Source organism: Jaculus jaculus, chromosome 3 (genome assembly GCF_020740685.1).
Source record: "Jaculus jaculus isolate mJacJac1 chromosome 3, mJacJac1.mat.Y.cur, whole genome shotgun sequence".
Classification (NCBI taxonomy): domain Eukaryota; kingdom Metazoa; phylum Chordata; class Mammalia; order Rodentia; family Dipodidae; genus Jaculus; species Jaculus jaculus.
Genome location: NC_059104.1, coordinates 16275064 through 16289971, shown reverse-complemented (window position 1 = coordinate 16289971; position 14908 = coordinate 16275064). Strand labels below are relative to the sequence as shown.

The 14908-nt window shown below is 43.3% G+C and overlaps 1 protein-coding gene across 2 annotated transcripts in view; it reads right to left on the bottom strand.

Annotated features, from left to right (window-relative positions):
- The window catches only part of Dzip1 (DAZ interacting zinc finger protein 1), a 78135-nt gene that overhangs the window by 43781 nt on the left and 19446 nt on the right, over nucleotides 1-14908 (bottom strand). For both annotated transcript variants that reach the window (XM_045144902.1, XM_045144903.1), the window contains 3 exons: nucleotides 11599-11760; nucleotides 8108-8245; nucleotides 5474-5536 (listed from right to left, as the gene is read on the bottom strand). In XM_045144902.1, the coding sequence (XP_045000837.1) occupies nucleotides 5474-5536; nucleotides 8108-8245; nucleotides 11599-11760 (363 nt within the window). The remainder of the gene's footprint in view (nucleotides 1-5473; nucleotides 5537-8107; nucleotides 8246-11598; nucleotides 11761-14908) is intronic.

Here is a 14908-nt window from a genome sequence, read left to right as displayed (position 1 = left end):
AGACCCAGAGGCAACTCTTTTAACACCTCCATCCTTCTGTACCTTATAATGAGCATTTTCCCTTCTACAGAAACTGCTGAATGATCCCATTCAACAAGTTCTCAATCAATCCTGAGCATATTTTAGGAGCATCAGTGGATATAAAATGACGAGGAAGGGCTTTGGAGATGGCTCAACAATTAAAGGTGCTTGCTTGCAAATCCTGTTGGCCCAGGTTTGATTCCCCAGTGCCCACATAAAGCCAGATGTCCAAAGTGATCCATGTGTCTGGAGTTCATTTGCAGCAGCAAGAAGCCCTGGTGTACCCATTCTCTGTTTGTCTGTTTCTCTCTTTCACACACAAGTAAACAAACAAATTACATTTATTTATGTCTTTATTTATTTGATAGAGGCAGAGAGAGAGAGAGAGAGAGAGAGAGAGAAAGGGCACACCAAGGCCTCCAGCCACTGGAAACAAACTCCAAACACATGTACCATCTTGTGCATCTGGCTTATGTAGGTCCTGGGGAATCGAACCTGAGTCCTTTGGCTTTGTCAGCAAGCACCTAACTGCAAAGCCATCTCTCCAACCCCTAAATAATATTTTAAAGAAAAGACAATGGAGGGTTCTACAGACAGACCTCTTCACTCAGGGTGGGTGGAGAGAAAGAGAGAGAAAGACATTAAACAGACAAACTATTGAAAATAGCGATCACCACTAACTTTGTGTGGTGTTAGAGAGAACAATGAAGGGAAGGCCTACTAGATGCAAGGAATGACATCCGGGAACCTGAACCTGGAGGCTGAGTATGGTGCAGTCAGCAGGATTCCAACACGGCCCTCAAAGCTACACCCTCTAGCGCACACCGCCGAACAATCCAGCCTGTGTGTTGGGCAGAACAGAAGCACCTACAAGCACTTCTAATAGAAAACAGCAACAGCGAGGCCAGGACTTCATGGAGGCAATCCAAGTCCAATCCACTGACTTTGAGCTAATGCAAAGGAAAGTTATCCTGGGTGGGCTTGCCTTGCTCAGTGAGCCCTTTTAGAAGTCCCAGGCCTTTCCTGAAGGGGAAGATGAAAGCAGGGACATTTCCCAGGTGGCCCTGAAGTCAGTGGCCATGGTGAGAACCTCTCTGGGAGAAGCAATGTCCAAGGGCTAAGAGTATGAACTCAGGTTAACAGTGAAGGGCTCTACAGGATAACAGAGTCTAACTGATGTCCTACATGTGATTTCCGAGCACGTCCGCTGTGGACCCAACCGAGCTGAACTTGTGCTTCTGACCCACAGAAAGTATAAGACCAATGCAGCTCATTTCAGGCCAGGAAATTTGGGGCAAGTTGCCAGGTGAAAAACTGACCCAGAAGAGAAAAGAAGTAGCGATGTGAAAAACAAGTGAAAAAGCTTTCCGTTAAAAAAAAGGAGGGGGGGGGGCTGGAGAGATGGCTTAGTGGTTAAGGTGCTTGCCTGCAAAGCCTAAGGACCCACACTTGATTGTCCAGCACCCACACAAGCCAGGTACACAAACTGGCGCATGCATCTAGAGTTCGTTTGCAGTGGCTGGAGGCCCTGGTGTGCCTATCCTGTCTCTCGATTATCTGCCTCTTGCTCGCTCACTCTCTCTCTCAAATAAAATTTAAAAAGAGAAGGAAGTCAAGCCGGGCATGGTGGCACATGCCTTTAATCCCAGCACTTGGGAGGCAGAGGTAGGAGGATCACCATGAGTTCGAGGCCACCCTGAGGCGACATAGTGAATTCCAGGTCAGCCTGGACTAGAGAGAAACCATACCTTGAAAAAAAAAAAAAGGAAGCCAGAATGTTCTAGAAATTACCAAATGGCCATTCCAGCTAGAATGCATAGATTCAGGGATTCAGAAGAAAGGATCAGGATGAAGCTACACTGGTGGCCGGCAGCCAGATTGTTGCATGCACCTAGGGAGAGTAGATGTAACCCAGAGAGATGCAGCTGGGGAGACCAGCCACAGGTCTGCTGGGGCAATGTCTGGCTGGTCCAGGGTAGAGGCTATGGAAATGTGTGGGACAGGAATGAGAGGTGCAGGGACTGAAGCCTGCTGATGGGGATTAGGGGAGGGAGATGGGACGGACGTTCATCTGGGTGAACTAAACGCCTTCTGAGAAAATCTCAAGGACATCATTTTCATCTATTGTATTGGAGAACACCATGGCCCTGAGCTGGCGGTACAGAGCTCAGAAAGTTGGCTTTAGGCTGGAGAAATACACAAGGACGTTAACCACAGGCATCCCATCCACAGGGCACTCGGCATCCATCCCCCTCATAACTGGTCAGTTCGCAGCATCTTCACTGCTCGCGTCCAAGTACCGTGAACCAGGCCCGACCTTGCTTGGCTTCTGAGACGGGATCAAGGGTGGCTCGTTCGGGGTTGGGATGGCTGTAGACCGCATCCCCACTTCCGCTTCCGCTGTTCTATAACTCTCAATCCCTGAGGGCAGGAATTATTTCCTATCCATTTCTAGCCCTGGAAAGTACAGTGAATGGTAGCTACTGCGTAAGAACATCCCGATCTGGGTTTACGCATTAGTGGTACAGTTTCCGGTTGGTGTAGATTACCTTGTGCACGTAAGTGTGCATGTAAATCATTTGTATGAACCAATGATACTGCACATGGAATAGAGGGAAAATCATGGTACCCATTTGCTTCTCTAACAATGATGCAATGTAAAGAATTAAAACCTAACTTTCCCACCAAAATTCTAGAACATTCTGCAGGTGTTTTGGAGAATATTGACTTTTTTTTTTTGCTGTTTGTTTTGCTTTAGTTTAACTTTGTATTGTTCATAGTTTTTTTGCTTTTTTTTTTTTTAACTCAACCAATGGGATCTCATGAAGCTAAGAAGCTTTTGCACAGACAAATATACCATAAGCACAGCCAACAGATGACCCACTGAATGGGAGAAAATTTCACCGGGTTTGTTTTTGTTATTATTTACTTTATTGTCAAGCAGAGAGAAAAGAGAGAGGGGGAGAAAGGCACGGAGAGGGAGGATGGGCTTGGGCTAGCAGGCTCTCTAACCACTGCCAACGAACGTCAGAGGCATGCACCGCTTTGGGCGTCTGCTTTATTAGGGAATCAAACCCAGGTCGTCAGCTTTGCAGGAAAGCACCTTAGTCACTGAGCTATCGCTCCACCCCAGTGTCTTTTTAATTAAGTTTTTAAAATTTTATTTGAAAGCAGAGAGACAGAGACAGTGAGAAAAGAGAGGGAGGGAGAGAGAAAACAAGCATGCCAGGGCCTCTAGCCGCCGCAAACTGACTCCAGATGTGCGCTCCTTTGTGCATCTGGCTTCACATGGGTACTGGGGAATTGAGATCCAGGTAATTAGGCTTTGCAGACAAATGCCTTAACTTCTGGGCTATCTCTCCATCCCCATAACTTTTAAAATTTGTTTCCCATTTTTTAAATTTTTTATTTTAGAGAGAGACAGGGAGAATTGGCACAGCAGGACCTCAGCTGCTGTAATTGAACTCCAGACTCTTGTGCCACCTAGTGGGCATGGTCGACCTTGCGCTTGCCTCACCTTTTATGCATATGGCTAACATGGGATCTGGACAGTCGAACATAGGTCCTTAGGCTTTGCAGGCAAGCCCCTTAACCACTAGGCCGTCTCTCCAGCCCTGTTTCCCCTCCTTTGTCTCCTTTAGGAATCATATAAATGGATGAATTCTGTGGGCATCTAAACTTCCTTTACCCTAGGAATGATATACATACGTATGAACTTTTGCCATATGACATTTTGCTTAGTACTATAGGAAGAAAGATCATTTTAGGAAATGTATGAAAGAGAAAACATTTTCTCCAATCAGAATACATCAGCAAGGGATACAAAGGCACAAAAGGCAGTATCAAGTGAAGATAAAATAATCCGAGGATTTCCTATCTCCAGATAGCCTCAAATACACCTATTTTAGATGTTTTACAGGAGTGGAAACATTTTAGCCACGAAATTCCTTACATACTTCAATGAACAGGAATCAGCGTCATAACCAAGTTCTGTTTTCATTGGGATTTTAAAAATATTTTTATTCATGTATTTGAGAGAGACAGATAAAGCAATAGAGACAGAAATAGAGAAAGAGAATTTGGGCATGCCAAGGCCTTTTGCAACTGTAAATGACTTCCACACATGTCACTTTGTGCATCTGACTTTACGTGAGTACTGTGGCATTGAACCTTGGGAGGGCCGGCTTTGCAAGCAAGTGCCTTTAACCACTGAGCCATCTCCGTAGCCCTTAACATTTTATTTATCATTTTTTAATTATTTATTTTAATTTATTTATTTGAGAGTGACAGAGAAAGAGGCAGATAGAGAGAGAAAGAATGGGTGCGCCAGGGCCTCCAGCCACTGCAAGTGAACTCCAGATGAATGCGCCCCCTTGTGCATCTGGCTAACGTGGGTCCTGGGGAATGGAGCCTAAACCAGGGTCCTTAGGCTTCACAGGCAAGCACTTAACCGCTAAGCCATCTCTCTAGTCCTTATTTTTGGTTTTTGAGGTAGGTTCTTGCTCTAGCCTAGGCTGACCTTGAATTCACTATGTAGTCTCCAGGTGTCCTTAAACTCATAGTGATCCAGAGATCCTCCTACCTCCACCTCCCCAGCGCTAAGATGAAAGGCATGTGTCACCACACCCAGCTTAATTACATTTTAATGTGAACATTCCTTTTCTTTTTTACCCTGCAGCTCAGAAATGTGAAAAAAAATCAGGCACATACATTCAATGAGACAGAAATGATTAAACAACTTATAAAACATCCATATAACATCACTTATCCATTAAAATGTTTTTAGGGAATATTTTAAAACAAAGAAAAGTTTATAATCTCCTAAGGAAAAAAGCAATTTTTTTCAAGACCACATGTACACATAATGAACTATAGTTAGACATACACGCTTATGAACAGAAACTGAAAAGAAACTGACAAAGATGTAGAAGAGGCCATCACTGGTATTAGAATTATAATTTCATTACTCATTTCTTCAGAAACATTAGGAAAATACCACCTGGAATACAGAGAAATGTAGAAATGAAAAAAAAAATGAGGGCTGGAGATGGCTTAGTGGTTTAGGTATTTGCCTGCAAAGCCAAAGTACCCCAGTTTGATTCCCCAGGACCCACGTAAGCCAGATACACAAGGGGTGCATGCATCTGGAGCTTGTTTGCAGTCACTGGAGGACTTGGTGTGCCCATTCTCTCCCTCTCCCCACCTCTTTCTGCCTCTTTCTCTCTGAAATATACATATACATATACATATATATATATGCATATATATATATATATATTTTTTTTTTTTTTTAATGAGCAACTTGGTGGTGTAACCATGATAGAACACTTGCATGTTTGCATTCATGAGGGCCTAGGTTTCCATGCCCAGCACAAAGAGACACACACACACACACACACACACACACACACACTCACAGACACTGACCAGACGCCTCTAGATTCTGTCTTACCTGACCCTTCTCCTTCTTGTGTTCCTCGTGGAGGGTTTGAAGCTGAGCTGTCCACTTGTTTTCCTACAAGAAAACAAAGCAAGCCATTTGTTTGTGACCTGAACACTGGCATCCATTTGACATTGGCTTGCTTTCCAGCATGTGTCTATGGGATCCAACCAGTCATCTTCTGATTGGCTTGGAGGTCCATTGCACAGGACAGAATTCATACCTGGTACTGGAACACGAGCCAAAAGCGCATAGCCGGGGAAGCCCCGGGCCCCAGAGGTGATTCTACGGCCACTGTTTCACTAAACTGAAATGCTGTTAACCTGTCTTCTAAATGTTTATGTTTATACCCACAGATTAGCGTTGCTCTCAGCCTTGGCCAGAAACCCTCTTTTTTTTTTTGCTCTAGGAACACTGTGGAAGAGGGGGCAAAATAAATACAAAGGATGGAAGGTGGGGAGCAGTGCTGTGGAACTCTTTCACCTGAACATGGCACGGCCACTGGACTCACAGACTCTAGCAGCTGTGGTTACTTGTGCAAAACAGGACCAGTCAACAATCTGTCACAGGGACCCACGAAGCCAAGCCGCCTCTCTGAGGAGCTGATGGCAGCTAGTGGTTGCAAAGGGAGCAGGAGTCATTCCAGCCGGTGTTGTGGCCACTGGTAAGTGGTAGGAAGAAGGGGTTAGTGGAAGTGCAATAGGGATAGGAGAGGGAGTGGCGGGTAATGAACGTTCAAAATACAGTATACAGGGCTGGAGAGATGGCTTAGCGGTTAAGCGCTTGCCTGTGAAGCCTAAGGACCCCGGTTCGAGGCTTGGCTCTCCAGGACCCACGTTAGCCAGATGCACAAAGGGGCGCACGTGTCTGGAGTTTGTTTTTGCAGTGGCTGGAAGCCTTGGCGCGCCCATTTTCTCCTCTCTCTCTCTGCCTCTTTCTCTCTCTGTTCCTCTCAAATAAATAAACAAATGAATGAAAAAAATAATATTTAAAAAATACAGTCTATATATATATATATATATATATATATATATATGTATGTATGTATATAAAATTGTCAAAAAATATTAAAAATAAAAAAAAATTAGGTCCTCCAAACAAAGAGGCAATGGCAGCCAAAGACAGTAGCAGGAGCAAGGCAGAGAATGGGATGTCATGCTCTAGAAGCCACTGGGGCCGTGTGCACATCAGCACAGAGCACAGCGTGGTGGGCGATGGCACTGGGTGGCGGACAGCAGAGATCGAAGGACCTTGCTGCTGGATACAGACTCTGTGGAAAGTGGAGGGACTGTCGAGGGGTGCAAGACAGTGGCGGCGTTGGCCAGGCTGCAAGGGAGAAGGTAAGAAGCAGGAACCACTTTCAAAACTTCACTTATTTTTAAAAAGCTACATAAGATTTTTTTTTTTTTTTTTTTTTTTTTTTGCCCCTTAGACAAAGTCCTGAATTCAGACTTGAATTTCTGTGGGTCTCCCCCACCCCTGCACAACAGCGACTGAACCCAGGTCCTCATGCATGCTAGGCCACCGAGCTGTATCCCCAATGTGGGTTTTTAAAAATATTTTTATTTATTTATTTTTGCAAGGATAGAGAGAGGATGAATAAGTATGCCAGGGCCTCTTGTTGCTGAAAAGGAACTTCACATGAATCTGTCACTTTTGTGCATCTGGCTCTACATGGGTGCAGGGGAGTCGAACCCAGGTAGTCAAGCTTTGCAAGCAAACACCTGATCCATCTGTCAGCCCCTTTGTTATATGTTTTAAAATATGTTTTATTGATTTATTTATTTCAGAGATAGAGAGAATGGGCAGGCCAGGGCCTCCAGCTACAACAAACATACTCCAGATGCATGCACCACCTTGTGCATCTGGCTTATGTGGGTTTTGGAGAGTCCAACAGGGATCCTTTGGTTTTGCAGGGAAATGCCTTAACCACCAAGCCATCTCTCCAGCCCCCTTTGGTATATTTTTGTAAAATAGCATTCATAAACCACTGTGACCAAAATAGCTAGTGTGGAGTAATTGTGAAGGTTTACTTCCAAATGAAAAAATTTAAAAGAGCCATGTAGTGGTATATTTCAGCAACTAAAAATAAATTGGGTGCTCCCTCCAATATGCCTTTTCTTTGCCTTAAAAAATGTATTTATTTATTTGAGGGAAAGAGAGAAAGAGGCAGATAGGCAAATAGAGAGAGACAGTGGGTGTGCCAGCTACTCCAGCCCCTGCAAATGAACTCCAGACGCATGTGTCACCTTGTGCATCTGGCTTACAGGAGTACTGGAGAATCAAACCTTGGTCCTTAAGCTTCACAGACAAGTGCCTTAACCACTAAGCCATCTCTTCAGCCCCTTTTTTTTTTGTTTTTGCAAGTGAGATGATAAAAAGTTAGATGATAATGCCAATTGGCTAGCAATACTAACCAGGGCAAATGGCATAGTATATTAGGGAAAGACAGAACCCACTTTTCCAAGTCTATTTGTCAACAAAAGCCACTGCAGGAACACCTCGTGAATTAGGTGTGGGCTAGGAGACAAAAGGACAAGAACTAGTCACCTTTGAGAACCTTGCAGGAGACAAAGACAGTAGCTGAGAGTGGATTCACTAAGAACAAGACCCCAGCGTTCCCTGCGGTTCCCGCCCGCCACGCACCTGAAGTTTTAGAAGCTGCATCAAGTCTGGGAAGTCCTGGGGATAAAGAGACTGGTCTTCTTTAAACTCATGAGCATCTTTTAAAGTGCCGATGTTGGACTTGATCTGCATATTGGACTTCTGGATTTCTAACAATCGCTAGAAAATACAATTCAAAATCGCCAGGATTAGCCCGGTATGGTGGCACATACTTTTAATCCCAACCCTCGGTAGGCAGAAGTAGGAGAATTGCTGAGAGTTCAAGGCCTGCGGAGTAGGTTCCAGGTTGGCCTTGGCTAGAGTAAGATGCTACCTCAAAAATAAATAAATAACAAAAAACCCCACCAGTATTATTGTTATACTCTTATCAGACTGAAACAACGGCAAACTTGGGGAACAGTAAGCCATGTTTTAGTCAGACTGTCTTTCCAAACACTCCTTGTGCCCTTTCTTTATGTTTAATTCTAGATGACTTTTTTTGTTTGTTTGTTTTTTGAAATAGGGTCTCACTCTAGCCCAGGCTCACCTGGAATTCACTATGTAGTCTCAGGGTGGCCTCGAACTCTCAGCAATCCTCCTACCTCTGCCTCCCGAGTGCTGGGATTAAAGGCGTGTGCCACCATGCTTGGCTGGAAAACCAACTCTCACCTTAGACAATAGGTCTTTAAACTTTTAACAGGTGTACAATAGCTGTCAGAGAACCTGAGTATATATGGTTCTGTTTTGTGCACATGTGTGTGTTTGTGTGTGCATGACTATTCATATGTGTGCGCATATACACATGCATGTATGTGTGTGGAGGCCAGAGACCAACCTTGGGAGTAATCTTCAGGAATGTTGTCCACTCCTTTCTTAAGACGGACTGTCTCATTGGTCTGCAGCTCACTAGTTAGGCTGGAAAGGCTGGCCAGTGAACACCAGGGCTCTTCTCCTCTCTGCCTCCCTAGCACCAGATTACAGGTGGGTACCCATGGCCAGCGTCTAGCATGGGCACTAGAAGTTCAGGTCCTCAAGCTTCTGAAGCAAGTTCTTTACCTGCTGAGTCATCTCCTCACCTCTTGCCTTTTTTGTATGGTTTTTAAATATTAAGAAAGAGAAATAGGGGGCTGGAGAGAGGGCTTAGCAGTTAAGGTGTTTGCTTGCAAAGCCAAAAGACCTTGGTTCGATTCCCCAGGACCCATGTAAGCAAGATGCACAAAGGAGCGCACGCATCTGGAGTTCGTTTGCAGTGGCTGAAGACCCTGGTTTGCCCATTCTCTGTCTCTCTCTCTCAAATTAATAAATAAATAAATAATATTTAAAAAAGGAAAACCATATATATATATATATATATATATATATATATATATATATATATAAAGAGAGAGAGAAATAGGGCTGGAGAGATGGCCTAGCAGTTAAGGTGCTTGCTTGCAAAGCCTAAGGACCCATGTTTGACTCCCCAGATCCCACATAAGTAAGATCAGATGCACAAGGTGATGCAGGCACAAGGTTGCACACACGCAGAAGGTGGCTCACATGTCTGGAGTTTGATTACATTGGCTGGAGATCCTGGTGCGCCAAATCTCTCTCTTAAAAAAAAAAGGCCAGTCTATTGGGCTTGTCTCAAAAAAGTAAATAAATAAATAAAGAGAGAGAGAGAGAGAGAGCATGTGTGTGCCAAGGCCTCTTCTCACTGCAAGCACATTCCTGACACATGTGCCATTTTGTACATTTGATTTTACATGTGTACTGGAAACCAGATCTAGGCCTTAAGTCTCTGTAAGAAAGTGCCTCTAATTGCTGAACTATGGCCCAGCCCTGTTTATTTTTTTTTTTCTTTCTGAGACAGTGTATTGCTCAAATTGACCTTAAACTTTTGATTATCCCACCTCAGCATTCTGAGGGCTACCATGCCTAACAAAAGCTAGTGTTGAACATCTAAGATGATTCTGCGGAAGGCCAGCCTTCCAGTCCAGGGACCACACCAGTGAATCTATTGGAGTCATAATGTTTTAATTGTCTCAAACGTACCCTTGGCAAAAGCTACCAGAAAAACAGTGGAGATGGGATGGAGGCATGACTTAATGGTTAAGATGCTATCCTGTGACGGCTAAGGACCCACGTTTGATTTCCCAGTACCCACATAAAGCCAGATGCACAAGGTGGCACATGCATCTGGAGAGTGTTTGCAGTGGCTTGAGGCCCTGGTATGCATATTCTGTCTCTGTCTCTTAAATAAATAAAAACAAAATATGTGCCAGGCATTGTGGTGCACACCTTTAATCCCAGCACTCGGGAGGCAGAGATAGGAGGATTGCTGTGAGTTCAAGACTGTCCTGAGACTACATAGTAAATTCCAGGTCAGCTTGGGCTAGAGCAAGATCATACCTTGAAACAAACAAACAAACAAATAATAAATAAATAAAAATAAAAGCAAAATTAAAATTAAATATGAAAAAAACACTGGTGATAATGTTAACATCAAAAAGAATATAATAGGAATTCTATTCATCATGACTCCTTATGCAAGGGCTGATCACGGTGACCATGTCAAAGGGGCAGAGTGGCTGGTCAGTAGGAAAGCCTACTCTGACAAACAGCCAGGTGGCCAAGGCCAACACAAACAGCCGTAAGTTGTCAAGACACTGTGGCTCCTGACATGGTGTGATCAACGTGGCCGGCTAGCTCTTGGGTCATCCTCTCCAAAACCTGCACATCCAGCCCAGTTGTGAGGAAGGCGCAGATAAACTCCCATACAGAGCAGCCAATATAACCCGCCCATGCTCTTCCAAACCGTTAGCGCCCCTAAAACTGCCACAGACATGAGGCCTGAGGAGATGCGAAGACTGTCACATGTCACAGGATCTGGAACTTCCAAAACACGACAGGCTTTATTTGTGCTGCATCTTTTGGCCCCTAGAGGGAGCACAAGCATCATGCTCTGCTCCAAGTTCCTTTTCCCCAAGGATAACGATCAAGAGCCCAGGACCAGCACACAGTGCATATGATGGTCCAGCCCTTCATCTTCAAGCATTTTCCTTGACATCTTTGATGTCAATTAGCTCTTCCTTTTCTTATTTCCATCTATCAAATAACTTCAGAAAAATCAACCTCTTCTGTTTTCTTGATTACGTATTCCTGATATTATTATTTATTATTTATTTATTTGAGGGAGAGACGCAGAGAGACAGTGAGAGAGAGAGAAAGAGAGAGAGAGAGAGAATGGGCATTCCAGGGCCTCCAGCCACTGCAAATCAACTCCAGACACATGCACCACCTTGTGCATCTGGCTTATTATGTGGGTCCTGGGGAATTGAACCTAGGTTCTTTGGCTTTGTAGGCAAGTGTCCTAACCACTAGGCTTTCTCTCCGGCCCCAATTTTCTCTACTTGTCAAGCTTCCTATGATGCTAGCTGCGAAGGTAGCCCAGGAAAGTTTCTTCTGATCCTCTAACCAAAATGCCTACTGATGACTCATTTACTCATTCCAAGGCCAAAAGCACTGTGAGAGCCTCTAGGCTTAGTACTTACGTATTCTAATGCGGAATTCTTAGATGTCAATTCTTTAAACTCCTTCATAAACATGTCCTTGACTTTCTCCATTTCATCGACTAGTTTCTCCTTCTCTTCCTCTTTCCACCTATCAAATAACTTCAGGAAGTCATCTTCTTTTGATTTCTGCATCTCATATTCCTGAAATTATTTTAACACATGGCTTTAAGGGCTCTTGTTTGCAACAAATAAGCAAAATGTCAAACAAATGATATAGCTTCACCACAAAACTATCAGCTCTTCTTAGAGCTAGGCTTGTACTAACACTTCCTCTAATGCCAGATCTACACACAATAATTCTTCTAAATTAAAACACCACAGCCTTGTTTCCTGATATCTCTTAGAATAGCTACACGGAGGCCCAACAGCCCCAGCTCTCTGGGTTGTGTGAAATGGTATAGTAACATGCAGAGATATATTGAATTTAAACATATTTATGTGTGCAAAGATGCATTAATGGAGGTCAGGAGGTGTCTGTGCTCCACTTTCTCTGAGACAGGGTCTCTTGTCACCCAGATGAGTTTGGCCTGCAAGTGGTTTTGCTTTGCGTGGATGCCGGGGAGCAGAACTCAAGCCATCGGGTTTTGAAACACGCATATTTAACTACTGAGCCATCTCCTGAGCACAAATTTAAGCATACTTTAAAAGAAAAATTCTACTGAACAGTAGAACAATATTACTTCACACTATAAAGTTTTGGTAGAGTAGGTCTGCACCAAATAAAAACCATAAATACAGCTTTATAAGAGCTATGTTCAAGGTCTAGTTCATCAGCTCTTGAGTTCTTTATTTTTATTTATTTATTTATTTGTTTATTTGAGAGCAACAGAGAAAGAGAGAATGGGCACACCAGGGCCTCCAGCCACTGCAAACAAACTCCAGATAACATGCACCACCTTGTGCATCTGGCTTCTGTGAGTACTGGGGAATTGAGTCTCGAACTGAGGTCCTTAGGCTTCACAGGCAAGTGCATAACTACTAAACCATCTCTCCAGCCCAGCACTTGATTTTTTTTTTTAAGGTAGGGTCTCACTCTAGCTCAGGCTGACCTGGAATTCACTATGTAGTGTCAGAACTCATAGTGGTCCTCCTACCTCTGCCTCCTGAGTGCTGGGATTAAAGGCAGGCGCCACCACACCTAGGTCTTAGCCCTTGATTTCCAGATGGCCTTCGGTTTCTTGACCTAAATTGAGGACTGGAACAACTGAATAAACCAATTGGGACTATCGGACATACAGAGAGCATCGCAGCAAGCAACAGCAGATGGGCATTCTTCTAAAATTCACGTGGACCAGGCACCAGGAGAGACTGCGAAAGGTCCTAAGATGCTTCTCAAATTTACAAAGATTTAATTCATGGAAACAATCTCCTCCATTCATAATAGACTGTAGCCAGAAATTAACATGTGCAAGAAAAGGGGAATCTCAGCAAATATGTAGAAATTAAACTACATACCAAGGGCTGGAGAGATGGTTTAGTGGTCAAGGCATTTACCTGCAAAGCCCAAGGACCCATGTTTGATTCCCCAGAACCCATATAAGCCAGATGCACATGGTGGTGCATGCATCTGGAATTTTTTGCAGTGGCTAGAGGCCCTAGCACATCCATTCTTTCTTTCTCTCTCTCATAAGTAGATAAATAAATAAATGAGCTATATATTCCTTTTTTTTTTCCTTTGGTTTTTCCAGGTAGGCTCTCACTCTGGCCCAGGCTGACCTGGAATTCACTATGAAGTCTCAAGGTGGCCTCAAACTCATGGCAATCCTCCTACCTCTACCTCCCCAGTGCTGGGATTAAAGGCATGCACCACCATGTACGGCTGAGCTATATATTCTTAAATAGCCAATAGATTTTTAAAAATCACTGCAGAAACTTGAAAATACTTTAGGTTGAATGAAACTTAAAACACAACACACAAAAATATCTGAGATGCATCCAAACAATTGCTCTAAATCTAATTGAAAGCTACATACATAATCAAAAAATACTTTAGGGCTGGAGAGATGGTTTAGTGGTTAAGCGCTTCCTGTGAAGCCTAAGAACCCTGGTTTGAGGCTCGATTCCCCAGTACCCACATTAGCCAGATGCACAAAGGGGCACATGTGTCTGGAGTTCGTTTGCAGTGGCTGGAGGCCCTGGCATGCCCATTCTCTCTCTCTCTCTCTCTCTCTCTCTCTCTCTCTCTCTCTCTCTCTCTCTGTCTGCCTCTTTCTCTGTCTGTCACTTTGAAATAAATAAATAAACATAAAACAAAAATACTTTAAAAGATTTTGGGCTTGAGAGATGGCTTAGCAGTTAAGGCGCTTGCCTGCAAGTCCAGAGGACCCAGGTTCAATTCCCCAGGACCTACATAAGCAGGATGCACAAGGGGGCACATGCATCTGGAGTTCATTTGCAATGGCAAGAGCATTGCACACCCATTCTCTCTCTCTCTTTCTCTCTACATGCCTATTTCTGTATCTCTCTCTCTCAAATAAATGATAAAAAGAAAATATTTTAAAAAGATTTCAAGGTCTGGTGAGATGGCTCAATGGTTAGAACAGCAGTTGCTCATAAAACCTGGCATCCTGGATTCAATTCTCCAAACCCACGTAAAAGCCAAATACACAAAGTGGTGCATACATCTGTATGTAGCAGTAAGAAGACCTGGCATGCCCACACTGTCTGTCTGTCTCTCCCTCAAATGAATGAATAAATTGATATGTTTTGTTAAGCTTTCAAGTCAATCTAAATTTAAGACTTAAGAAATTCAAAAGAATCAACAAACTAAACCATAAGCCAGCACAATGAAAGAAATAATAAAGATTAGAACAAGAAGGAATAAAATCATTAGGATATACAAAGAATTCTTACAAATCTACAACAAAAAGAGAAACCACCAATTACAAACTGGGTAAATGATCTGAATATATATTTCTCTATAGATATTATATAACTCATCAACAATTTCATTAGAAAGTGGTTAATATCAATGGTTATTAAGGAAATGGAACCAAAGCTATAAAAGAGGCTGGAGAGATGGCTTAGTGGTTAAGGCATTTGCCCGCAAAGCCAAAGGACCCAAGTTCAATTTCCCAGGACCCACATAAACCAGATGCATAAGGTGGCACATGTGTCTGGAGTTCATTTGCAGTGGCTGAAGGCCCTGCAGCACCCATTCTCTCTCTCTCTAATGAATAAAATAAAATAAATGTTAAAAAAAGAAACTATAAAGGGATACTATTTCATATACCTACTAGCATGTCTTTAAAAAAAAAACAGAAAAATATAGTTAAGTGTTGGCTATAGA